At 36.1% G+C, this 25,777-nt stretch overlaps 1 protein-coding gene across 3 annotated transcripts in view; it reads left to right on the forward strand.

Moving 5' to 3' along the window:
- The window catches only part of STIM2 (stromal interaction molecule 2), a 151,325-nt gene that overhangs the window by 66,511 nt on the left and 59,037 nt on the right, over nt 1-25,777 (forward strand). For all 3 annotated transcript variants that reach the window (XM_087434159.1, XM_087434160.1, XM_087434161.1), the window contains exon 3: nt 21,378-21,492. In XM_087434159.1, coding sequence (XP_087290285.1) covers nt 21,378-21,492 — 115 coding nt within the window. The remainder of the gene's footprint in view (nt 1-21,377; nt 21,493-25,777) is intronic.

A 25,777-nucleotide genomic window follows, 5' to 3' on the forward strand; every position in this document is an offset into this window, starting at 1 on the left:
TTAGCCTACAGAATGAGGAAGGAGAGGTGATGACGCCATATGACACAGTGGATCGCTGCAGCCAGATCTTTGGGCCTCAAGGGAGAGAAGTGAATGAAAAAGGAGTTGATGTAGTTTTGAAAGATTGCTCTAAGGAATAAATCAAAATATGCTCCCCGAACAAGCATCTACTTGTTAGAAATGCAAATTCTCGGGCCCCATCTAAGCCCTACTGAATCAGGAACTTGGGGGTGGGACCCAGAAATCTGTATTTTAACAAGTCCTTGGGCGATTGTGATGTCTGCTTTGTATTTTAATAAATCTTATAGTTGTTTTTGCACTGTACTTTTACAGCAGTTTTTATAATCGCAGGCATGGTATTTCTGTTTGGCTACTGTGATGGTCTTGCAAAAGACATTGTTTCCTGACCCTGTATTTTGTGATTTCGCTTTGGCCAAGTCCTACCTTAAAAGTGTCTTACTATTTTCTACAGGAAGTCATGGACATGCAGTTACTATAAAGTGGGATTGTGTGTATATTTTTCTGGGGAGAGGACTCTTTGCTTTTTTTGTTAAAGCAAGATGGTTTTGTAACCTAGAATGGTTAAGAACCATTGTATAAATTATTGAGATAGATCTTAAGAAAATCTCATTGTTTTATAGTTGTACCTAGAATATTTCTTTTCTTTTCTTTTTTTTTTTTTTTGTGAGGAAGATCAGCCCTGAGCTAACATCCGTGCTAATTCTCCTCTTTTTGCTGAGGGAGACCGGCTCTGAGCTAACATCTATTGCCAATCCTCCTCCTTTTTTTTTTTTTCCCCCTAAAGCCCCAGTAGATAGTTGTATGTCGTAGTTGCACATCTTGCTAGTTGCTGTATGTGGGACGCGGCCTCAGCATGGCTGGAGAAGCGGTGCGTCGGTGCACACCCGGGATCCGAACCAGGGCCGCCAGTAGCGGAGCGCACGCACTTAACTGCTAAGCCACGGGGCCGGCCCTAGAATATTTCTTAAGTTCTGTAGTTTTTACCCTGCCTCAGGGTTTGTTTAGTTGAGTACCCAGGCTGTTATATCTTGCCTTGACGATTGTAGCACCTAATCACTGGACTGCCTCCTCTGTCTCTTGCTTTTCCAATTTATTTACCAACTGCTGTTGTTACCTTTCTGTTTATAATACTTGATAAGAACTAATTCTCCCAGTGTTTCTAATCATATATCTTCTTGTCCCTCAAAGCAAACCATACAAACCAGAAGACTTTCTCTTATCCTACCATTTCTTTTTTTTTTTTTTTTTAAAAGATTTTATTTATTTTATTTTTCCCCCCAAAGCCCCAGTGGATAGTTGTATGTCGTAGCTGCACATCCTTCTAGTTGCTGTATGTGGGACTCGGCCTCAGGATGAACGGAGAAGTGGTGCCTCGATGCGCATCCGGGATCCGAACCCGGGCCACCAGCATCGCAGCGCACGCACTTAACCACCAAGCCACAGGGCCGGCCCTATCCTACCATTTCTTACCATCCAGACTATCTTGCCTCTCTTCCTCTCAAACTGATTTATTATAATAGTTTCCCTCTTCCTGATGCTTCCTTAGTCACAAGTCATTTGAGAAGTACCATTAGTACTATGTATAGTTCAGTTACATATGGATTAAATAGGCTTTTGTGCTGAACTAAATAGGAACTTAAACACCATAACAGTTTCTGTGGAAAGATGGGTGTCACATGGCAAATAAACACTCTTAAATGCAAACAGTTTATAAACAGGGAATGAATGGTCTATATTATGAAATCTATCTATAAAGAGCCAAAAACTTCTGAAATCATTTTATGGCCTTGAAACATTCCACCCAGTACCTTTTGCCTCTCTCCGGGCAGCCCCTGCTTCAACTAGTAAATCTTTTAGCCCCTTCCTCCAGATTATTTCCACTTTCCTTAGACCACCTGGTAATTATATATTTTCATTAAAAAAACGTTTCCTATTCCTGGTCCATTAATTTTTAATTTACCTTAACAAGAGTTTCATATTAAATCCTGTACAGACTAGAAGGGGGCAGAGGAGTAGGAGTGTGAATCAGGACCTGCGTCTGTGCTCCTTCGGATCCAGCCTGCCTGTACTGCCAGTCCTGCTCTCTCCTCCCCCTCCTTTCCTGGGCATTTTCAGGGTCACAGCATGGCACTGCATTTATGTAATGTATTTTTTTTGAGAGTTTAGCACACTTCCCATATTCATCTTCTAAAAGATCTCTGAGTTCGAGTGGGTGCAGAACCTATTTATTTCCATTTCACAAATTAAGTAAAGTTGTACCTTTACTCTAACATTAACTCTGCCATATATTGTTGTTCTTATAGATAGGGTGACCATATAATTCATCTTCCAAACTAGAATACTTTTGAGAATGAAAGAGAGTGCTATTAATAATTACATTAGGACAACAGGTGTCAGTGAGGACTGTCCCAGGCATATGGGGCTGTATAATTACCTTGTTATGTCTCATCACAGTCTGCTTTCTATTGTACTTACCTTTATCTGTGTCTTGCTCCTTCACTAAGTTGTTATTAAATTGATCTAAGTATTGTGCCAAGGTTTGTGCTATTAGTAAAGCTTGGATCTATTTCAGTTTAGTTTATCACCCTAAGTCTTTTTAGGTGGTACAGCTTGTTTTCTAGTGACGTGACAGAGACTTAGGCATTTTTCTATTTCTTTTCCTTAGAGTTAAGTGATTTTTTTTTGTCTTTTGTTCTCTAGAATTAATATAGCTTAGCAATATTTTCTATATTAAAATAATAGTCATCAACCCTTTCATTGATTTTTAGAATTTTTTTTTTTTAGTAGTAAGTTTCCTGGCTTTCCCAAATTTTCATATCTGAAGAAAATTATATAATAGTCTAAATTTTCCTATGGACCTATCCAGTGTTTGGCTGTCACTAACCACATGGTCTTCAGAAGGCTGTTTTGCTCTAGAAAGCTATTTGTGAGGTCTTAAGGTAAGATACTGTGCTGGATCAGGGAGTTGTAAGGTAAATTGTTCTAATCCTCAGGTAACCCCACCATAAATTGATTATAACATCGTAGTTTATAAAGCATTTGTGATGTCTCACAGTATCTTCAGCAATGTTTTTTTGAGATAGGCAAGACAGGTGGTGTCCCTATTTCATAGATGAGGAGACTGAGGTTTAGAGAGATTATGGTACTTGGGTCACATCATATATGTGAGAACTGAGTTAGAGCCCAACTATCCCAACTCCCGTTTACTCTCCAGAACAGGTTTAGACATAGTTTCAAGTTTTTTTTTTTTTTTTTTTAAACTTGTATTCAGTTTTGAGCCCTAGACACTGAAAGAACCTCCCTTTATACATTCTCGGACTGTGTTTCGTTTAATGACCTCAGTTTTAGTTGGAAACCTCTGGATATTGATGTTAGCTTTTTCACTAGGACCTCAGACCTGCTTGTTCCCTGTATTTGGTTTGAATCATATTGACTTACGTGTTGAATGTTATCTAAAGCTTGGCTGAAGAATACACCTTACCTCACCCTCAAGATGGCTATTTTCCATTGTTAATTAACCCTTATTTTATTTAGGCTTTCTGTCCTGGCCTTTCTGGGTCTGGCCTGTCTTGAGATTGCTCAACACCAGGTGTTGATGACCTGCTTTTTACTACCCTGTGGCCTTTTTACAGTGTTATTAGGTCTGGAGGGCTGAAACTATAGGTCTCTTAAGCTCAGTTGATATAAAGAGAATCTTTTTAAAACTAAGGGAATATTTTATCTTGACCCTGAAAATATTTAAAATAATTGATAAAAAATGTTTGAGAGCCTTCACTTTAATCACTAATCCTTGCCAACTGACCTTTATTTTTTATATCCCATAAGTACCTAAAATTTCTTTCACGTTTTAATTAGGGAGGTATAGGAATTTTTGTGGAATTTTAAAAACTGTTTTTAAAATCAAATAGTTGATTTTTGTTTTGTTTTCACTTTCCTTTTATTTTCTTTTTTTTAATTTTTATTTATTTTATTTTATTTATTTATTTTTAAATTTTTTGTTTATTGCAGTAACATTGGTTTATAACATTGTAAATATTTCAGGTGTACATCATTGTACTTCTGTTTCTGCATAGATTACATCATGTTCACCACCAAACTACTAATTACAACCCATCACCACACACGTACCGAATTATCCCTTTCACCCTCCTCCCTCCCCCTCTGGTAACCACCAATCCAATCTCTGTCCCTATGTGTTTGTTTATTGTTGTTATTATCTACTACTTAATGAAGGAAATCATATGGTATTTGACCTTCTCCCTCAAGGGCTTGGGAAATATACCTATACTCCTAAGGGCATTGTTAACCATTCAGTTAAAAACAAACACACCTAATGTTTAAGGTTCCTATTTATGTATACAGCATTGTACTAAATATGGGGCAAAACGAAAAAACAAACATAGACCTCTGTGAGCTTACCATCTAGTAGGGCGTATAATGTCATGTATGAATAATACAAGACACATTATGGCAAATTATGTACTAGGAATACACATGAATCATGGATTGCTCTTGTGCTTTAGAAGAGAGAGTGCACATCTGTCTGGGGAGCATCAAGAAAAACTTGAGAGGTATGAGTCCTTGAGATGGACCTTTGGAAATGGGTGGTTTTCACAGGTGTCGATGATAGTAGAACATTCCAAGAGGAAGGGACAAGGTAGGGAAGAGCATTAAAGCAAGAATGTAGGGTACTAATTTATGCAGTAGTGAATAATTCAGTCTGCCTGGAGTATAGTGTAGTGGAACATGGAATTAAAAAGAAATTTGCTTGGTTTTCCTTCTTTTTGCTTCTGGCTACTTCTCTGATTTTTTTATTCTTCTTGCTCCCTTAAGTGTATGTATTCCATAAGATTTATTTTTTAAGACTTAATTTTTTTAGAGCAGTTTTAGGTTTATAACAAAATTGAGAGAGATACAGAGATTTCCCATATACCCTCTACCCTCATGTATGCCTAGTCACTCTCATTATCAGCACTCACTCACCAGAATGGTACATTTTTTACCAAGGATGAACCTACATTGACACATCATAATCACCCTAAGTCTTTGGTTTTAAGGTTCATTCTTCGTATTGTACATTCTGTGGGTTTGGACAAATGTGTAGTGACATATATCCATCATTATAATATCATGCAGAGTATTTTCACTGCCCTAAAAACCCGCCATCAATATTGTTTCAGATATTTCTTCTGTTCCTTGCTCTCTTCTCCTTCTGGTATTCTCATTACACATATGTTATGCCTTTTGTGGTTATCCCACATTCCTTGGATATTCTGTTCTGTTTTTTTTCAGTCTTGGTTTTCTTTGCTTTTTGGTTTTCGAAGTTTCTATTGATTTAGAAATTTCTAGCTCAGACATTTTTTCCTCAGCTGTGTGCAGTCTACTAATTAGTAAGTATGTCAAAGGCATTTTTCATTCCTGTTACAGGGTTTTTGATCTCTAGCATTTCTTTCTTGTTCTTTCTTAGAATTTCCATCCCTCAGCTTATATTGCCTATCTCTTCTTAACATACTGCGTACTTTATCTGTTAGAGTCCCTAGCATATTATTTGTAGTTGTTTTAAATTCCTGGTCTGATAATTCCAACATCCCTGCTATGTCTGGTTCTGATGCTTGCTCTCTCTTCAAATTGTGTTTTTTACGCTTTGGTATGCCTTGTAATTTTTTCCTGGTAGCTGGACATGTTGTATGGGGTAAAAGGAACTGCTGTAATGGCTTCTAGTAATATGGTGGTGAAGTGTGTGGGGAGAGGAAGTGTTCTATAGGCCTGCGATGAGGTCTCAGACCTCACTAAAAGCTCTTTTAGTGAGCCTGTGCCTCTGGGCTGTTAAGTTCACCAGTGTTTCTCAGTTTTTGTTTTTTTCTTTCCCTTTAAGTGAGACAGGATGTCTAGAGTGAGCTGGAGTTAATATTTCCCTTCTCCCACTGGAAGGCTAGAGTCTGGTAGAGTTGAGTATTTCCCCTAGTCAGTTAGGTTCCGATAATACCCCAGCAGGTTAGGCTCTGGTTAACTGTTTTTCCCCTGAGGGCAGGGCTTGTTAAGAGGAACAGAGTGCTCCGGGGTATTTCAAAATGTCATTCGCCGCCCCTTGCTAGAAGCAGGAGAGGATTTTTCTCCAGTATTTACTGCTGGAATCTGGTTGAGCTCCTGGAGGTAAATCTCACAATATTGTGGGGGCCCTTCCTATGACTGGGTATCCGTGGAGTTTTTCACTCTGACTTGTCTGTGCTCATCCTCCAGCAATTCGTCAATTACAGTTCAGATTTTCCTACCCCAGCACTCGTTCCCGCAGCTGCTTCCTCTCCTGACTCTGCTTTGGGAAAGGTAAGCCTGTATTCACCTGTCGGTCTTTCCAGTCTTAGGGGCAGCGGTTTGTCCTGTGTTCTCCCCTCTCTTATGGATCAAAGAAGAGTTGTTTACTTTTCAGTCATTCCAGCTTTTTACTTGTTAGGATGGAGTGGCGACTTCCAAGGTCCTTACATGCGGAACTGGAAACCAGAAGTCTCTTCCGTAAGATGTTTGTCTTTGGGCCTCTTCTTTCCTTTTTTTTTTACTTTCTGGGAAGCTTTATTCAGGCTCATGGCTTTAACTATCACTTCGTGTATGTTCGGTTCCGACTTGGGTCCTAAATTCCATTCTCACATTTTGTCTGCTAGGATCGCCAACTCAGTGTCCTAAATTCTAAAAAAATACATTGCTTTCTCTCCTTGTTTTCCTGTCTAGGAAGTCTTATGCTGAGCCAATCACTGCCTTCCTTAACTGTTTCCTATTTCTCCTTAATTATATTGTTATTTTTTATTGATGGTATCACTATTTTACCTACAACTGAGGCTCAATGCTCTGGACTCATCTTTGTCTGCCTTCATGTTTCCCTCTCTGAGTTGTTGAGTTTTATTCTTATTATTTGATTTCTAACTGGTTTTGCCATTGCTAGTCTTTTCTTCTACCCCGAAAACCCAACAAATGATAAAAAGACATTTAAAAATTACAGTGTATGGCAGATTAATGGGATCTCTTAAAGACTGGCTTTCTTAAAGGTCCCCAGAGATAAGCAGTATATTTAAAGTAAATATCTTTTTAATGAATAAAATTGTGCCTGTAAAAGAGAATGAGTTTCTTAGATTTCTTAATGGTTTAAATATTTGAGATATAAATTACATATAATTCAATGCAGAGATGTTAGCTGTACAGTTTGATGAATTTTGACAAATGTATATACCCATGTATCCACCACCCCAATTGAGATATAGAACGTTCTGATACTCACATTTTGAAGCTGTCACTTTCTTTTGTAGAAGTCAGTGAAGAGAAATCTTTGTGTTGCTATAAAATCTAAGTATAATTGGTCATGAATTTTCCTTTAACTCTCAATTGCTAGTTTATTTCTATACTTTGTGGTATGTTTAAAATCTTATCCCAGTGATCTAATAACCAAAGATGTTAGGATTGGGGTAGGGAAGTTTTTTCCTCTCTTACTGTCAGAGGCCATATAACCACGGGGGTCTCATCCACCTGCATCTGTGTCCATAAACTCTGTATTTTCTCCTCTTACTGTTGATTCACTATTTGTGCTCTTTGCAAAAGGGAATTCCTCCACTTGTGCACTTCTCATCTTCTCTTCTCACTGTAGGGCAATGGTTTAGCATTCCCATTCCTCTCTTCCTCAAGAAACGTATTTTCAATTTTTTACTGCATCTTTCCCCTCTGACTCAAATCTGCCATTATTTTCCCAGTATATAAACACAAAAAAACAAAAACTTCTCTGACTCTGCTTCTCCCTTTGCTTATTGCCCCGTTCCTTTCTCCTTCCCTTATAACAAGATCCTCAAAGGGACTTGTGTACTGTTTCTCTCATCTTGTTCTTTCTTGAACTCACTTAAGCTTTTGCCTCTGTTACTCCACTAAAACTGTTCTTATTATGCTCACCAGAGATGTTCATGATGCTATGCAGTGGTTAGTTAGTAAGTCTTCATATCACCTACCAGCGTCATGATATAGTTGAACATGCTTTCTTTTTTAACGAACGTTTTTTTTTCACTTGGCTTTTCACCACACTTTCCTTGTTTTCCTTGATTATATTGGTTTCTTCTTTTCAGTTTCTTTGTTCATCTCTTTGATCTCTTAACGTTGAAGTGCTCCTAAACTTAGTCCTTACACCTCTTTGCCTATTTATGTTTACCCCCTTGGTGATCTCACCTCATTTCAAGGTTCCTAAATACCCTCTATTCACTGAAGTCCTAAGCTCTGGATTCATATATCCAACTGCATCGACATCTCCATTTTGGATATCTAACAGTAACCTTAAATTTAAAATGTTCAAAATTAAGTCCTGATTTTCTTCTTGATTCAAATCTCTTCTCTGTTATCTTCATTTCTAACAGTGGACTTACTGTTTAAATAACTGCATCGTAATAGTCCTTGAGTGGGCCAAAAAATTTGGCATCGTCTTTGATGTTTTATGATCTTATCCACCATTGTTGATCATTACCGAGATCCATTAATCTATTAGAGGTTGCAAAATGCCAATAATTTAATTCTGTTCTTTTCTCTTATTATTTGGAATACTTCTTTAAAGAGAAATTTCAATATGTCAGTTATTTGGTTGCCTATTTCTGTAGGAAATACAGGATAAATGCTTGCTTCTTTCCCCTTATTTATAGGTTTTCAAAATAATTAGATGGTTTCCAAGGATCTTCCAAAGGAGATAAAAGAGAAGTGTGTGTGTGTGTGTGTGTGTGTATAGAATCATAAACTCATGGATTTAAATGACTGTCAGGCTATTATTATGATTTATTTTGTTGTTTAAATTGTCCCGTATTTGGCCAGTGGAAGCTTATTTAAGCTTGCACCTGGATCCTTTTGACCCAACCTTAGTAGTCTTTGATAGATTTCTTGCTTTATACTCTCATAAGACATTCCAGGCTCAGTTTGCACATTGCTGGCCCCAGAGTTCCGCTTTCTTTAGCCATTTGTTTAAGAAGCCTTGATTTGTTTTATTGGAAAACAGATATTGTCAGTATCTGACAGACCACAATCAATGTGCTGGCAGTGCTGGCTTAGTTGTCGTTTCTATGACTTGTCAGTGGACAGAGCTAGGAAAATCTTTTTTTTTTGAAGATGATATACACTATGAATTCAGCTTGATACTTAAGATTCAGATTTAATACTACAGAGTTTTTATTTAACCTTATCTATCTTACTCCTGTATCTTCCTGTAGTCACGCTGGAACTATTGGTGCTTAACAATACCAGCATAATTCCTTATTAGATTCATCCCACAGGATGCACACAACAGTCTCAGGATAACAATACTAACATTAACACCAATGATATGATTGCTCGAAACAGTTTGAGCCTTTTCTCTCTCAGTTCTTTTTTTTCTTCATAGGATGTATACCACTAGGGATATATGGTTAAAGTAAGTGGAGATTGTTCCTAACTGTATGGTTATATTACTAACTGGATATACAGTTAGGTTCATTTGTTTTATTTTACTTGTGACTTATGGAGATTACATTTAAAAATTAATTTTGTTTAATGATTATAAAAATATTTATATGGTTCCACAGTCCTATCTGTGAAACAAAGTATATGTAAAAAGTGTAGCTTCTATCCCTGTCCCATATGCCATATTTCTTCCATCCCTTTATTTATTTATTTATTTTTTAATTTTTTGTTTATTGCAGTAACATTGGTTTATAACATTGTATAAATTTCAGGTGTACATCATTATACTGCTATTTCTGCATAGATTACATCATGTTCACCACCCAAATACTAATTACAACCCATCACCACACATATGTGCCGAATTATCCCTTTCGCCCTCCTCCCTCCCCCCTTTCCCTCTGGTAACCACCGATCCAATCTCTCCATCCCTTTAAAAGTAACCTTTTTGCCCCTAATTTTATGGTTTACCTCTCCTTTAATTTTTTAAATATAAGCAAACACTTAAATATTTTTATTCTCTTCTTTCTTAAAAAATTCAACATTGCTTATTTCAAGTAACAATATACGTTTAGTTTTACTTATTTTATTAATGTCTGTGTTCCCCATGCTAGGAAATATATTCTTTGAGGGTGGAGATTTTTGTTTGCTTTATACTTGCTATATTCTCACTGCTCAGAACATGGTCTGACTCATAAATAGATAATAAATATTTATGTGAATAATTGATTGCATTGTGCTTTCATGATGTTTCATCTTAATGCAAATTAAAATTTGTGTGTTTGTTAAAATATAATCTGTTACTAAATACTCCAGGTAAGAGTGGCAAGATGCTGAAGAGCTCAAATTAGTATTTTAAAAGTTTATTTTTACTTTTGTGTAATAATCTTTCCCAGTAACTAGTGAAAGTAGTTTCTTAATGAAAGTAACAAAATATTCTTTGTAAGCTAACAATCACTGAATATCTGATTTTTTAATTGATTACCCAAATAACATTTCCCCAAACTCTGTTAACTCTATGCATATGTATGCATATGTATACTGACTTGTGAATATGGCTCAATATAGATTTTTAATTTGAACGGTGCATGGAGAATGTTTAAATGGAAAAAGCATGTACTGCGGGGCCAGGGGGTATTTGGCAACTCTACTTTTCTGATAAATTTTGCTGTGAACCTAAAACTGTTCTAAAAAATAAAGTCTTAGAAAAAATCATGTGCTGTTTTAGTACTATTAGTACTACTAATACTATTTGAATTGGAAACCTTGGCAGATTTACAAAGTTACAGTGATGTCAATTAGATTTGTGCCAGGGCCATATATCTAAAATCGTTGCATTTGCGTATGATGTCATTATTATAATTGGCACGTGCAAAAATCATCATCATTTTTCTTCTGTTAGTATTAAAGTGAAACAAGTAAATGCAATTAATAGAATGAGTATCCGAGAAATAGAACTGTGTCTGTATATAATTAAGTTGAACCATGTGAAAATACTGATATCCAACCGTGTTTAAATTATTTAAAGGTAGCATTGTAGCTCATTGGGTTATTAAAATTATTTCAATAAATAATTCTTGGATAATGAAGATTTAGAGAAAAATAAAGTTAGATCCTAACCTTTCACCTTACGTAAAAAATAAACCAGATCAATTAAAAAATTTAATAATAAAAGTGAAACCATACAGAAATTATAAGAAAATATAGGTGAATACTTAATAGAAATTATTAGAACCTCTGATAAGAATCTGTCAGTTCCCTTAATGTAGTCTAATTAAACCTTGGTTCTTTAAGATTGGCAAGGGAGAAAGAAGATCAGGTAGAAGGAACTGCTCAATTTATAGCTCTGGCTTTTATCTCGAGATATTTTTCTTCTCAATAGGAAGTTCTCTCACTATTTGCTGCTGCGATTGCCTGGCATGCTTGTGTTTGTGTGTGTATGTTACTGTGTGTTTACACTTCTGTGTGTTCTTCTTTTTCCTTTATCTAACTCCAGTGTGGAAATATGCCTTTCCTTGAGTTCCCACAAAGCTGAACCAAATTTTGGGTGGCTTCATAACCCTTAGTCTTTAGTAAAAGGATATATAGACATAATAATATGCAGTTGGATAATCTGGTTTATCAAACAATTTACCAGTTTGATTTTGTGATTCCTTACGTTTATAATTCCCTGTCTTTTGCTTTATTTCCCTGTGTCAAAGCCATGTTTGCTTATTACTGGCCATTTAAATGAGTCTGGACTCTGGATACTAGACCTAATTGATGGGGACCAGCAAGCTACAGGAATTTTGTTATTTGAGGACTGTATATTTTAGAATGATTTTGGCTGCAAGTAATAGAATACCTGATTAAAGTAGCTTAAACAATAGGGGTTTAATATTTGAAGTTACATTACCATAAGTCTGAGACTACTAAGTGGTTTCAAGGTTAGCTCAGAGGCTCAATAACGTGTAGGGCTCTGTGTTACATTTTCTTGGCTTTCTACTCCTGGTTGGAAATGGCTACAATAGCTCCAAGCATTGTATATCCTCCCATGATAACATCAAAAGGGAGGAGATTGGGGGGATGTTCTCCCTTTATCTCTGTCTCTCCTTCTGTGTGTGTGTGTTTTTTTTTTTTTGGTGAGGAAGATAGTCCCTGAGCTAATACTTGTTGCCAATCTTCCTCTTTTTGCTTGTGAAGAGTGGCCCTGAGCTAACATCTCTGCCCATCTTCCTCTATTTTGTATGTGGTTTGCCACCAAAGCATGGCTTGATGAGTGGTGTAGGTGTGCGCCCGGAATCCGAACCCAGTCTGCAGAAGTGGAGCACGCCAAACTTAACCACTACGCCACTGTGCCAGCCCCCTCTTTCTGTGTTTTGTCAGAGAGGAAACCAACACATTCCCAGAAATAAATTAAGTATATAATAGACATTTCATAAAAGAAATACAAATGGTTAATAAACATACAACAGAATTTTAATCTCAGTAAGACTAAATCAGGGAATGCCTGATTTAGTTCTGTGTTGTTCTTAGGAATTATCAAACAGTGCTTTGGTGAATCCAGGTAACACTTTCTTGCGTTAGGATAGAAGTTAAGAGAGTGTGAAAATGTACATCAGAAGCTCTGATTGATTGTAATTTTGTTTTTTTGTTTTTAATTTTTTATGTGTGTGAGGAAGATCAGCCCTGAGCTAACATCTGCCAGTCCTCCTCTTTTTGCTGAGGAAGAGCGGCCCTGAACTAACATCTGTGCCGGTCTTCCTCCACTTTATGTGGGACGCAGTCACAGCATGGCCTGACAAGCGGTGCATCGGTATGTGCCCGGGATGCGAACCCTGGGCTGCCAGCAGCGGAGCGCGAGCACTTAACGGCTATGCCACAGGGCCAGCCCCCTGTAATTTTGTTTTTTAATATATTAGACATATAATAGCCATCCAGAGCTTCTAATCAGCATGAAAAAATATGCAAGGTAACCATACCAAATGGACATTATTTTATTAAATGTCAAATAACTATAATGTAAGCTTCTCTTTTTTATTAGAGATAAATAGATATATCTTACTTTTAATTTTGCCATAGTAGTATCATAATTTGTCTAACAATTCTCCTAATTGTTGGCAGTTTGGGTAGTTTCAAAGTTTTCATTATTGATAACAATATTACAGTGAACGCCCTTGACCTTTTATATAGTTCTGGGAGTGTTGCTGTAGAATAAATTCTGAAAAGTGGAAATTCTGGGATAAAGGCAGTGAGTGTTTAACATTTTAATTGATTTACTAAAACTGCCCTCCAAAAAGATTGTACTAGTTTGTACTCCTACAGATATAGGGATGTGCCATTTCCCACACATTCTTTACAGGTTACGTATTTTTTTTTTAACAGCTTTATTGAGGTATCCTGCAAAATTGGTAACCTACAACAAATTGCACATATTTTCCCATGTAGTTACATTTCTAGCAATCTTTATTCCTTTATGAAGATTCTGATTTCCATCTGGTATTATTTTCCTCCTGCATACAAGATTTTTAAAAACATTTCTAGTAGTACAGGACTTTTTGTGATAAACTCTTTCAGTCTTTGTATATCTGAAAAAGTTTTTATTTCACCTTCGTTTTTGAAAGATGTTTTTATTGGATAAGAATTGTAAGTTAACAGTTTTCTTTCATACATTAAATATGCTTCTTAAGTGTTCTCTAGGTTGTATTGTGTTTAATGAATTCTGCTGTCCTCCTTATCTTTGTTCCTTTGTACCTAATGTGTCACTGCACCCCACTCCCCCCTGCCCCGCTGCCAAGTTGCTTTTAAGATACTCTTTTTGTCCTTAGTTTTAAGCTATTTGATTATGATGTGTTTTGGTATAGTTTTCTTTATGCTTCTTGTCTTGAGGTTTATTTGTCTTCTGGGATCTGTGGGTTTATAGTTTTAATAAAATTTTGAAAAATTTTGGCCATCATTTCTTCAAATATATATTTTTTTGTCACTCTTTCTTGGCTCCTCAGCAACTCCAATTACACCTGTATTAGGCTGCTTGAAGTTGTCCCACAGCTCACTATCAATTTGGATAGTTTCTAATGCTTATTGTATTTAAGTTTGCTGATATTTTAGTCTGCTGTGTTTAATCTGTCACTCAGTGTATTTTTCATCTCATTCATTGTAGTTTTCATGTGTAGAATTTTAATTTGGATCTTAAAAAACATTTAGTCTTACATGTCTGCATTAACATGCTCAATATTTACCCTAGCTTTTTGAATATGTAGAATATAACTGTAGTAACTATTTTTATACGTTTATTTACTAATTCTCTCATCTGTGTCATTTTTGGGTAGGTTTTGATTGACTTTTCTCCTAATTTTTCGTTGTATTTTTCTGTATCTTAGCATGCCTGGTAATTTTTCATTGGATGCCTGACACTGTAGATTTTACTTTGTTGGGTGCCGAGTATCTTGTATTCCTATACATGTTCTTAAGCTTTGTTCTAGGACAGGGTTAAGTTACTTGGAAACAGTTTAATCCCTTTGGCTTGTACTTAACAATCTTTTTTAGGTAGGACCAGTGTAGAGTTTAGTGTAGGGTTAATATTCCCCAGTACTGAGGCAAAACCTTTCTTGGTGTTCTACCTGGTGACCCATGAATTATGAGATTTTCTACTCTGTCTCCTTGGAACAAACACTATTTCCTGCCTTGTGTAATCTTCAGGGATTGTTTCCTCTAATTCTTTTGCGTGTCTCTTTTCCTTGGCCTGCTATAGCTCCCTTGCGTGTGTGAGCTGATCAGTGGTCAGCTGAAGACTTGAGGCACCGTTTCTAGATACCCAGGCTTCTGTCTCTGTGCAGCTCACTCTTCTCTGGTACTTAGTCCTGTAATCTCTAGCCTCCATTATTCTCCCCAGACTCCAGTTCCATCTCTTCAACTCAGGACTACCAATCTCTGCCTGGTTTCCCTCTTCCTGCGCTGTGTCCTGGAGTCCTGGAACTAATTTAGGGCAGTCACACGGCATACTTTGTTTCTGGTCTCTCAGGGATCACTGTACTTTGCCTGATGTTCAATGTCTTGAAAACCGTCGTTACATATATTTGGTCTAGTTTTTTAGTTGTTTTGGGGGTGGGTGGTAAATCTGGTCTCTGTAACCTCATCTTGGCTTGAAATATAAGTTCTGACATTACATTTTAGCAAATAAAAAACAGAAGGAGATTTTTTGTTAGTTCTTGAATGCTTACTTTTACTTAAAGTGAAGATCACTTATTACTGTTAAATGTGAATGACTCACCTTCTGTATTACTGACGTCATGCTGGTTGGATATAATTTACCTTATGTGATCTCATGTGTATTGATCACTCACAATTTCATGGATGTCAGAAAGACGATTAAATAGGTATTTGGGTGTTGAGAATTCCACAATCTAGGACGAAAGCCTAATGGTAGATTTTGGCCAGAAACTAAGGCCAAAACGAGACTTTGGTATATCTCTAGTTGCTACAGCACCTACTTGTTTTAACTTCAATAAAAGCAACAAATTTTCACCATATATTTATAAAACTATGCCCTTTTTTATCTTTGTAACTTTGTGAGGTAGTTTTTACCTTTTATTTTTCAAATGAAAACAGAGAAAGTCATTTGCATAGGCCTTTGGACTCTTATTTTGGTGTTCTTTTTAATGACAGTACAGCATTTTTTTTTTAAACTAATGGACAGATTGATGGAATCATGGGTAATTTTGTTAGAGATTTTTGGATTATAACCAATAATAATCTTCAAGAGTAGTTAATGATATAGATCATGTACTGGTTCCTATAAAACAAATGACAGGCAGACTTCAGCTCGTAAAAACATTGTGTTTCACAATTTCTTTGTTAAGTTTGACTCTGTCATCTGTCTACGGACTGATCAATCATTTAAATCAGTGTCATAACCAGCTAGCTCATAAAAGGCTGTGGTTTAGCTTAAATGGTGTTGACAGTAATTTGTGAGGCCAGTTGAAGCCTGAGCTGTTCTGAGAACAGAATCCTAAGGAGGTCATTTATTGTAGGTAAATTGGGGATTACCTGATGGGTTTTTGATGTTGGAAGGGAATGGGATTAAGGGCTGAACTGGTACTATAGCAACAGTGCTGGGAGTTACAGTGGGAGGAGGTGGAGCAGAAGTCAGCTTGAAGTTTTCATTAGCATAGAGTTTAAATGTTTGAATTTAGGATCTGAAGAAATTTTTTTCAGATGTTAAATGATTTACTTTTTTTTTTCATTCTTATTTCATGAAAACATATTGCGGTTTGCCAGTGTTCTCTTGTGATGTTGTGTCAGTGTCGTCACCCATCTTAGATGATAAGATCAGAATTTTCTCTACACCAGTTATAGCATCTCGTGTGGTGAGTTTTGGTCAAGATTTGCTGCTGCTGCTCTCTGTAGATTTAATTCTGAAGTCAGTGACTATCAGCTGGTGTTTTGTAGTACCTCAGACTATCTTCAGTCATTTCAAGAAAGGATATAGAATGTACAAATCAAGACAAAAATTTAACTCATTATTATAAAAAGTAGATGATTTACATGAAATAGCTGACATTGTTGAGTGTTTAGTATATGCCAAGCACTGTTCTTTACACTTCGTATGAAATAAATCACTTACTCCTCACAACCCTTTGACATATGACTTCTGTTACCGTTTTGCTGATGAGAAAACTGAAGCACAGAGAGTAAAGTAACTTACTAAGGTCATACAGCAATGGCAGATTTGGGATATCCGTGCCATCTGGAGACCGAGTCTGCGCTCTCAACCACTATGCTATCTGTTTGATATAACAATTTTTGGATGAAGAGAGAAACATGGGCAATTCATGCTTTATTAGCATGTTATCTAAGAGTTTGGGAATCAGTGCATTTTTACAGAACATCTAGGTTAGGATGGTGGTGAAGAACTTACATTTTGGAATTCTTTAACATTTACTTCCAACATTAGGTCTCCTAAATAGTTAAATGAAATAGAGTAAATTGCTAACCCTCCCTTAGCCTTAGCTTTTCTTTCTTTAAAAGTGGGAATAACAGTAGTACTTTTCTTGTTATGCTTTCTTTCCCCTGATACATTATACTAAGCTATTTTAGTATTATTTTCAAGATAGGAGGATCATGTACTTTTTTTCAAGGAACCCATCTGCTGTAGGTGACTCACATGTCAGACCTGGGACACTGTTGTTTTGATGACAGGTGTCCTTTGGGGAAGTCTCTGCTTACATTGTTAATAAAAATGCTGTGGTTTTGCTCCCCATCTCTGTTATGTATTTTGTTTTAGAGTATCTGAAATGATACTTTAAGAGTGTTGGGCATTCTTAGCTTTATAAATGTCTGATATTCCCCCAAATGTGTATTAAATCAACCAGTATAGTCAGGGTGAAACATTTATTCAGGCTTTAAACTTCAGCAGCAATAACAACATTGAAATAAAAAAAACACTCAAAATATTTTTATTGTCTAACACTTCTATGCACTATGTATGCATTTTTAGTTTAATCTTATTCATAGCCATATGCGGTAGGCAATTTTATTTTCCTCATTGTACAGAGGAGAAATATGAGGCTAAAGAGAGTGTAAGTAGTAGAGTCAGATTTTGAATGTAGTTTTGTCGGACTCCAGAGTCTGAGTACTTAACTGTGATGGTAAATCACCTTTCGTTGGTACTGAGGTCTTAAAATTGTGTATTTAAGAATAAAAGGGAAAACAAATTTGTCATTGTTATATCATGGAAATCAGGACGAGAATTGTGTAGCTCAGGCTCCTGAGGAAGTATAACTGGAAAGTTATCAAGAACCAAGGCTGTTCCTGGTGCCATTTCTTTCTCTCCCTGTGCTCACCTCGGTTCTCGGTCATTATTTTCTCTCTCTGCATATTGGCCTCCTCTGTTCGCCTTACCACCTGGCCCATCTTGGCTGCTCATAAAATGGTACCTTTAATACCAGCATCTTTATCACCTTAAAAATCCAGAGCCAGGGCCAAGTGACCCAACTTTTCATGATCTGAATTGTAGTTTCTCGTGAGATAAAATCTTGTCATTCTAGTCAGGCTCTGTTGTTTTCTTCTGGGTCAAGTGTCTGTCTTTTGGTCACATAGGTGTGGCAGTAGGTGATAGGTTGAGGGGGGAGTCACTGGACACATTCAGGGATCTACACTAATGTTAATAGGTAGTTCTCAGGGAAAGAGGTATAGGCTGAATAGAGCCCCAAAATATGTCTATACTAACATGTATCAGATTTTATTAAAGCAGTATCATAAAAATAACAGCACAAATACAAATATAAAACATAACATAAAAATAAAACATAATAAAAAATAAATATAGCATAAAAACAGCACAAATACAAAATACAAATATTAAATACAAAATAATATATATGTTAAAGGAACAAGGAACTGAAATCAGTTTATCATTTAAAAGCTAACTTCCTGAAACTGGATAAGTAAATTCTTTAATGATACTAGAAGAATTTATTTAAAAGAATCATCTGAGTGAATGTTTTGAAAAGAATATTCAGTAGTCGTTTATTTATTCACTCCTGTATTTGTATTGTCAATTCAGGCTTTCCTGTAGTAGGTTTGCATAATTGAATCTGTTTACCAAAGAGCTCTACATCATTTCCTGTACATTATTTGAAGGTTTACTTCATGGGATTTCAGATTCTATTTTCGTATTCCTTAATTCACGGATTTCAGCGAATAAGAAGCATTTGTCTTTTGCTCATGCATTTTCAGTTATTGGTGACTGTTTTTAAAATTTCTCTAGTAGCCTGCCTCATTTTGAAAATTTGCAGTTTTCTATGAAGTTTTAGAAGTCTGAAGAGTCAGAGTGGTCTACTCTTCTGTAGAATGTTGGGGGAAGAGTTTAATGGAAGCTGATGATTTTGTGTGTTTGGTTCAGGTAAACATTTTCCAACTTAGGTTCAATGTAAAGTAATTCTTAATTATAGTGTTTTACATTCTACGGCTGCTTTGTGATCGAAATGTTGAAGATTTATGAAATATAGAATATACTTTTATGTGGTTTGTTATGAATTGTGTTATCTTGGGGTCATATTTTAAAACAGAAGTATATCTTAATTTTATTAATATCTTAATTAAAATTAATATATTTTAAATGATAATTCTAGGGAAAATATTATTCAATGTATTTATTCAGTTTTCACCCAACTTTCTTAGGAGCTAGATAGCTCTTTTACACCTGGTGAGCTATAGATACCTTCATTAAGCTTTTTTTTTTTAAATTGCCTTTTTTTTGGATATATTAATTCTTTTATTTTGTTAAGCATATATTTTGAAAGATATCTATACCCTCATTCTGGGCTTTTGAAAATAATTTAGTAGATAGAATGCCACATATAGTCTATGTATGGAAATTAGCTTTATTTTCTGAAATATATTGATCCTGAAGCCACAGAACTCTACCTCTAGATTCTTTGTGTTCATGTGGTGAAGAGAATTTCCTAGGACATTGTTTTTTTAATGTATCACATAAGTGAAACAGTTTCCATTTGTTCCAACTGACTGAACGATTTCCAAGACAGGCTTCTTCCCTGCTCTGTTCGTCAACATGGTTTTCAATCTAGAATTTCTCTCTAGCTCTTGGTCCTCTTCCAAAATAGGGGTAGTTTCTGAGCATCTCAGTGGCAGTGATTTTTCCAGGTATGTCTGTTGGATTCTGAAGGTATCAGTCAAAAAGAGCAGGGGGGATGGGCAGAAATAGGGAAATAAAAAAATAGGAAATAGAAAAATAGGAAATAGAAATAGGAGGAGTTGGGGCAATGAGGCAGGCCTTTTTAAAAATAACTTTAAAAAAGAGTATTTGGGAAAAAAGGGTAAGGCACTATTTAGAACAACAGAAGATACATGAGCGAGAATAGACCTTCTAGATTAGTGCTTTTCAAAGTATCTGTGGTGAAGGACCAGATTTTTCATTTCCAATTCATTATGGCTAGGGCCTACACAGTAATAAGTACATTTGTCACATGCTTTGAAAACATTGTCTAATTGCTATAAAGGTTTCTAACTGGCTGCTCTCCATTTCTATGCATAATGTAGACTGGTATCAGTTTGCTCACTGACAACAGTTGCTGACCACAAGCTGAGTAGTGTTGATCCTAAAACCTTGTTTCTTCATTTTGCACCCAAGGTTGTTGAAACTCAGAAAAGTGAAATGATTTGCTCTATATTATACAGCTATTAAAATTTTCTTTCTTAGTTTCAGTAGAGAACAACCCAACTTAAGTCTTTTGTCTGAAGATGGTGTTCATTGTCAATATATAAAAGTCCGAAAAATATGCCTCTGGGGTTTGGGGCTATAGGGGATTTTCACTTTCTGCATTGTGGATTTCTGAAATAATCTTTTGTATGATCTTATATTTTTGGAGTCAGGAAAAAAATCAATAAAGATACCAATTAAAACAAAACCAAAACAAGAAAAATCAGAAATATTGTGGTAGAAAAAACATAATAGTTAAAAAAAAAACTATTAGTTTCATATAATTAGAGTGATGAGTTTATATGGAGAGAGTGTCAAAAGATAAGGTCTAACAACAAGAGTGTCAGGGACAGGATTGGGAAATGGTTATGTAAGCCATAAAAAGTAGTTTGCTTTTCATTTGGTAGACAGTGGGGAGCAGTTGAAGAATTTTATATAGTGAAGTCGTACAGAGCATGTTGGTTTTTAGCAAAGGAAATTTTAGTGCTTTCTCTCTATATGTTTATTTTAAAGTAAGATTAATAAAGGATCTACTTTAGTTTTTAAAGTACTTTAGTTCTAAACACTGTAATCGAATGCCTTTCAACTATAAATAATAGCTTACAAGGAAGGAGAACATAGAAATATGATGCAGTAATTGAGATTAGTATTTATTGTGTTTTGAAGAACCCCTGTAACTAGGTATTTGGTAAAAATGTATAATATTGAGGCAGTATATTATGGTGTTGAGCATGACCAAAGTGCTTGGGCTGGCATCTTAGCTCTGCTGTTCATAAGTTTGTTAACCTTGGGCAAATCACTTGACCTTTTTGGGCCTTGGTTTTCTCATCTATGAAATGAGGATTCATAATTCTTTCCATATAGAAATGTCATGAAGTGAAATGATTGTATCTCTGTATATGTGTATGTGTGTGTATAGATATATAGACATATTTATTATATAATATAGAATAGTACCTGTTAAATGATAAACATTAAGTACTTTTACTGCTGCTGCTGTTGTTGTTATTGTTATGATTGGTAGTGGAAGACATTTCTTTAAAAATTTTATAAACATTTAAGAATAATGTGAGTATAAAATACCAAAAATGTACCATTTATTATCTGAAAATCACCACCCACTAGATTTCAAATTTTATTTTTTTCTCAGTTTATAGAAGCTAAAATAGTGAATTTAAGTATATTTAACTTAGTATTTTCTCTTTTATAGTTTATCAGAGAAGATATGAAATATAAAGATGCTTCTAATAAACACAGCCATCTGCACAGAGAAGATAAGCATATAACTGTTGAAGATTTATGGAAACGATGGAAAACATCAGAAGGTAAGACTATTTTAGTGATCTGGATCCCTCACTTGCCCTTCTGCCCTGCTTAGCTATTGTTAACTCACTAATTGCATATGATTTAAAAAAAAAAATCAAAATAACACTTCTGTGAGGATATTTATATTTTAGTAAATAATTTTTCCATTTTTGATTTTGAAAGATGATTTTTGTCTTTCTTTGAATTCCTTAAGGATCAGCCTGTTTTCAGATAATTTGATACTTTATGCTAGAATAAATAAGATAATGCATGTCTGAAAGCTTAAAGTTGTAGAGCATCGTTTTAGCTGTTAAATGGAATTATTATAAAAGGTTTATCGAATAAACATTCGGATCCTAAAGTTTTCTTATTAGTTATGGAGAACAATTCCTAAAGTCTTTAGAAGGCTCAGAGCTTTTAAGCTTTTTCTTAAGTAAATCCTTTGTGAAGTCTTCTACTAGTTGCATGATAAAGTTGTATGATTTATATTTTATTCCTTTTTCTACCCTTAAGTTCTCTAGCTATCTTATGGATAGTAATTGTTTAGGGCAGGAAAAGTGTATGACTTAAAACCTCAACCTGATCCCTAATACTAGAAAGCTAATAAAATAATAAAAAAAAGTCCATTAAGCTTTTTTCTTTTTGAGTAACAGAGTCAACCAAAATGTTTTTTTCCTAATGTTTCTGTTCTTTTATCAAAGTCAAGCAATTATGTTGTAGCATCTATTTTTCTCTGCTAGTTCAGGAAATGAAATGAAATTAAAAGGAAGCTGGGACAGATTACCAAGTAGGCGTGTAAAGAAATAATAATGTTTACTAGACTGTCAATGGTAACATTTTGAAATTGGAAAATACATAAAACTATCCCACCAAGGCTCAGTATTTTTATTAAGGTAGAAGAAGGTTTATAGCGTGCTTACATTTTTGTTTTTGTTTTTTTTGGTGAGGAAGATTGCCCATGAGCTGACATCCATTGCCAATCCTCCTCTTTTTGCTGAGGAATATTGGCCCTGAGCTAACGTCTGTGCCCATCCTCTTCTATTTTGTATATGGGACCCCGCCACAGTATGGCTTGTTGAGCGGTATGTAGGTCCGTGTCCGGGATGTGAACCCCAGGCTGCCGAAGTGGAGTGCGTGAACTTAACCATCGCGCCATCAGGCTGGCCCCTGTTTTCATTCTTTAAAGGAGGCATCTGTTGAAATATACTGGGAAGAAGAAAAAGAAAGAAGGAAAAAAAAATACTGCTGACTTCAATGAAAGATACATAGACTTTAAAAATCTCTCTCTCCATTTCTCCTCCTTGTTCTGTTTTTAAGTAATATGAACTTGGGTTGGAATAAATGAGTATAAATTTCATGAGGGAAAGTGCTAGAATGGTGTAAAACTCAGTAAGACTTAGTCTATTTATGTGAAATACCTCAGCAGTATGTAGATATTACTAAGGGAATTGGAGATCCATTATGGAATCTATGGCTACTAGTATATTTTAGATTTGGTATGTGGTAAGTTGAATGGAGCCCACTTAACTATGTTCGAATGAAGGAAGAAAGATTTGACCACTTCTCATCACCTGTTGTGCTACCACCCTGCTTCAGCTCCCATCTCTTGCCTGGGTATTTGCAGTAGCCGCCCCTTGGTCTCCTTCATGGTATACTTGTGCTCCGCTGTAGTCTCTTCTTCACTTAGCAGAGTAGTCTATTTAAAAGGTAAATCAGTTCTGCTCAACACCATGTAGTGGCTCAGAATAAAAGGCAAAATCTTTACGAAGACGTCTAAGTCTCTACATCTATCCCAGCTGGACTCCTTGCTATTCCACCGCTGCAGGAGTGCAGATGACCTCATGGCTAACTCCCTTACCTCTCTTATTAAAGCCTCTATCAAGGCTCTTCTCTCCGGGAGGCCCACCCTGACCACTCGATTTAGAATCGCAAACCACGCTCCCTCCCCTCCCCTTTACCCTTGTTTTTTGGCACTCTTGATCCCTCTTACACAGCTTCACACTTTCTTTTTCCCGTATCAAATTTCACTTTCTAAGATATTGTATAATTGACTTATTCATTATTTTTGTCTCTCTTCTCTCTCTTCCCTGCCCCTGAGACTGTGAACTTCAGAAAGCAGAGGGTCTTTTTCTGTTTTGTTTATTAATGTTTCCCAAGTCTGAGGGGACTCTGTCCTCAAAACTCTGTTTTGATTTCCCGCCTTAGTGAGTTCCGTGAGATCTTTTGTGATCTATGAGAATGTTTGTTTGTTTTTTAGCTTAAGGCCTTTTCAAGTTGAGTAGCCTCTTAAGTCTCTTTTTCCCTAGGCTTTTATCTTTATTTCCATCCCCTAAGATTTTACCATTATGATGGTGAAAAAATTTCCCCATAAGTCTCCAAAGAGTTGGCCTAAATTATCTACTCTATGCTTCCTTTTCTCCAAACCCCAGTCTTTCACATACCCTTTTTAGGGGATCAGGGTGTGGGAGGAGTAGTCTTAGGGCTCCTACTAAAACAGCTGCATGGGGTGGGGAGGGAGAGGAGTCGAGTGAAATAAACCTCCACTAGAAGCTTTATAGAGTGACTTCATTGATTTTCTCAACCCATCCCAGACTCTTTATTTATTAAAGGAGTCATGTAAAGGCAGAGCATTGTTGCTAGATCATGGTTTTTAAATCATAGCCTGACAGCCTCAAGTTTCCTGGAGGTATCCCAGGGGCAGGGCATGCTGAGTGTGCGTGGTATATTTTGTTTCTGTTTAAGATTTCTCTTGGGAAACAAAACATGATTCTTCTGAAAAGGTTTTGAAACTGCTAATATAGAGATTTGAATATACCTCTAGCAATAATATGTAATTTTAGTTGAATATGAATACAAATTGATACACATACAACATGCACACACATACGCGTATACACTCAAACATACACAATCATACTTTGCCCATCATTGTTGTGTCTCCAATGCCTAGAGCAGTGCCTTGTTTACTTTGATATTCGGTAATATTTGTTGAATGAATGAATGTATAATGCCTGACGAGCATCGGATACTCAGTGATTCAGTTCATCAAATACTTTGAGTACAGGCATTTTTGCTATAATGAAGTATATGCATTCCTGAAAAACTTATGTTTTGCAAAATTATGAACTTAAAAATCACAAAGTTTATGGGAAGAAATGGGGTTGAAGCAGACTACTCAAAACCTATGCAACTTTGTAACCAGAACGCTAACAGTACTAACAAAAATACTAGCACAGGTGAAAAGATGTGTTAAATTCCTAATCAGTAAATACTATAGCAGATATAGGACTTTACCTTAAAATATAAGTAAAGATAACTTAATGGAAGCCTATTAGGTAGGGTTGAGGTTGCTAAATTATAAAGACAAGGACAAAGTGCGTGAAGATAAGAACTGAGCAGCAAGCGTTTCTAAGACAGGCTATGGCCAAATTGAGCTAAGAGGAAGAAGGAGTGGTGAGTGGACATTGTGTTCATAGCTTGCTGTTTTGGCATTCTGTATTCCTTGCATCCATTTGCTGTTACTTGGTGATGTAAAATGGTAACGTGAGGAAAGTCACATGTGAAGTGATGTGACTTTTATATTATATTGACGTGATCCCTGTTTACCAGTTGCACATAAGCTAATTCGTGTTACAGAAGCACATTAGCAGAACAGTTTTTGTCTATTATGTGCTAAGTAGGCGTTGGATCCTGGGTGTTTAAGATGAGTTAAACATGTCTCCGGGCTATAGGGAGTAAATAGCTGAGTGGGAAAGACAAAGTAAACAAATAATTACAATATCTGGTGACATGTACAATAATAGAAGTAAGTGTAGGATGTGGAGATAGCTCACTGGAAGGATAATTAACTCTCTGGTAGGATTATATACAAAAGGTGGTGTTTGCGATAGGCTGTGAGGGTTGACCAAGAGTTCTGAAGGGGATAAGGAGATAGACCATAAATGGTAGCCTCCTCATGGCTCCTTCTTTAGTTACCTGAAAATTTGCTGGAGGTGGAGGTGGCATGCCATAGAAGTATGTGAGCTTTCAAGTTATACAAATTTAAATCCTGGCAGTCTTATTTATGAATGTTAAGACATTGGGCGCATTTTAAAGTTCACTTATAAAATGCAATTCTTTTTTCTTTTTGGTGAGGAAGATTAGCCCTGAGCTAACATCCGGTGTCAGTCCTCCTCTTTTTGCTGAGGAAGATTGGCCCTGGGCTAACATCTGTGCCCATCTTCCTCTACTTTATATGGGACGCTGCCACAGCGTGGCTTGGCAACCAGTGTGTCGGTGCGCGCCCGGGATCCGAACCTGCGAACC

The sequence above is a fragment of the Ceratotherium simum genome, chromosome 8, assembly GCF_057802395.1.
Source record: "Ceratotherium simum simum isolate JZ-2026a chromosome 8, ASM5780239v1, whole genome shotgun sequence".
NCBI classification, from domain to species: Eukaryota; Metazoa; Chordata; class Mammalia; order Perissodactyla; family Rhinocerotidae; genus Ceratotherium; species Ceratotherium simum.